We start from the raw sequence: 1,552 nt of genomic DNA on the forward strand, positions 1-1,552 counted from the left end.
GGGGTGGGGAGTGGGGCACGGGGCCTTTCCCCTCTAGGGGGCGCTGGCCCCGTTCCGGCCCCTGGGCAGGGACTGTCTGGCTCAGGGTGCAAGTGGATCCGTGTTATTTCTGTTCCCAGATCCTGACACCCTGGTGGCAAATGGGTCACAGCTCTCGGCCCGGGAGGGCGACTCCCTGCGGTTCCTCTGCTCCGTCGCCAGCAGCCCCCCCGCGGTGCTGGGCTGGGTGAGGGGGGGCCGAGCCGTCGAGGGCACCCGCTCCGCGGGGGAGAATCAGCTGTGGCTGGAGCTGCCCAACGTGACGGCCGAGGACGGGGGGCTGTATGGGTGCTGGGCCCAGAACAAGCAGAGCTCTGCCCAGGGGACGTTCCAGCTGCTCATTGAGTGTGAGTGCGGTTAACCTGTGACACTCCCTGACACTGGGTGCGAGTGGGGTTAAACCATGGGACTCCCTGCCTCAGGACGCTGACCCTGGAGAGCAGCAGTGTTAATCCGTGGGACTCCTAGCCACTGAGTACTAGCAGGTGTCACAGGTGCCTGGCCCCTTTAAACAGAGACAGAGCCAATGCCCCTGTGCCATAGTTAATTAGCTGCTTCAGGGGCAGCAACAAGGGGGGCAGCTGAGGCTTGAACGGACTCCTGGGCTGTCTACAAGTGCCATAAGCACCCAGACTGAGGGCGGAAAAGCAGGTGGGTTGGTATGAAGTCCAGCTGGCTGAGGATGGGGCCAGATCAGTGCCCAGAGGCCGAGCAAAGAGACATCTCAGGGCAGAAGAACCCGCGGGATTCCCTGCCACTAGATATTAGCACGTTAATCTATGGGACTCACGGCCCCTCGGCTGCTCTCTCTATTAATTTGTCGCTGTGTCTCCTGCTCTCCCCAGACAGCCCCCGGCCGGGGACCGGGCTGAACTCATCCTGCCAGCGCCAGGGGCCCAGCATCAGCTGCAGCTGCTCCCTGCACTCCCAACCCCAGCCCCAGCTCCAGTGGCAGGTGGATGGGGTGCCCCTGGCTGGGAACGGCTCACGGGGAGCCCTGCAGGTCAGCTCATGGGCCCAGGGGGATGAGGCCGTCAGTATCCTGAACTGGACGGGGAGTGGGGAAGGGGGCCCCCGGATCTTCTGCCTCGGCTCCAACCCCCACGGGAGCTACGCCGCCCTGCACTTTGACTTCAGCGCCCCGCAGAGAGGTGAGACACTCGGATTCCTGGGTTCTGTCCCCAACTTGGGGATGGGGATGGGGAGGGAGCCAGGACTCCTGGGTTCTCTCCCCAGCTCTGGAAGAAGAGTGGGGTCTGGGAGTTGGAGGCAGGAGAGATGGGAGCCAGGACTCCTGGGTTCTCTCCCAGCCATGCCCCGTGTTGTGTGTTTTCGCAGGTGCGAAGGAGCCTGGCAGGCTGCTGGGTCTCGGGGTGGCCTGTGGGCTGGGGGTCGCCGTCAGCTTCTTCCTTCTTGGGCTCTGTGTGATCAAGTGAGTCTGATGCCTCTCCCGCTGCCCCCTGCTGCGATCCTGCTGACATCCCCTGCCATCTCCCCCCACAACCCTCCCCCC

At 64.0% G+C, this 1,552-nt stretch overlaps 1 protein-coding gene across 1 annotated transcript; it reads left to right on the forward strand.

Annotated features, from left to right (window-relative positions):
* Positions 1 to 119: 119 nt before the first annotated feature.
* On the forward strand, positions 120 to 1,471 carry SIGLECL1 (SIGLEC family like 1; the record flags this gene model as incomplete). The annotated part of the gene is made up of 3 exons (XM_032799190.1): positions 120 to 386; positions 885 to 1,190; positions 1,378 to 1,471. Coding segments are annotated over 3 exons (667 nt in total), but the record flags the coding sequence as incomplete, so codon positions are not given.
* Positions 1,472 to 1,552: the final 81 nt, after the last annotated feature.

This window comes from Chelonoidis abingdonii, unplaced genomic scaffold, assembly GCF_003597395.2.
Source record: "Chelonoidis abingdonii isolate Lonesome George unplaced genomic scaffold, CheloAbing_2.0 scaffold1059, whole genome shotgun sequence".
Classification (NCBI taxonomy): domain Eukaryota; kingdom Metazoa; phylum Chordata; order Testudines; family Testudinidae; genus Chelonoidis; species Chelonoidis abingdonii.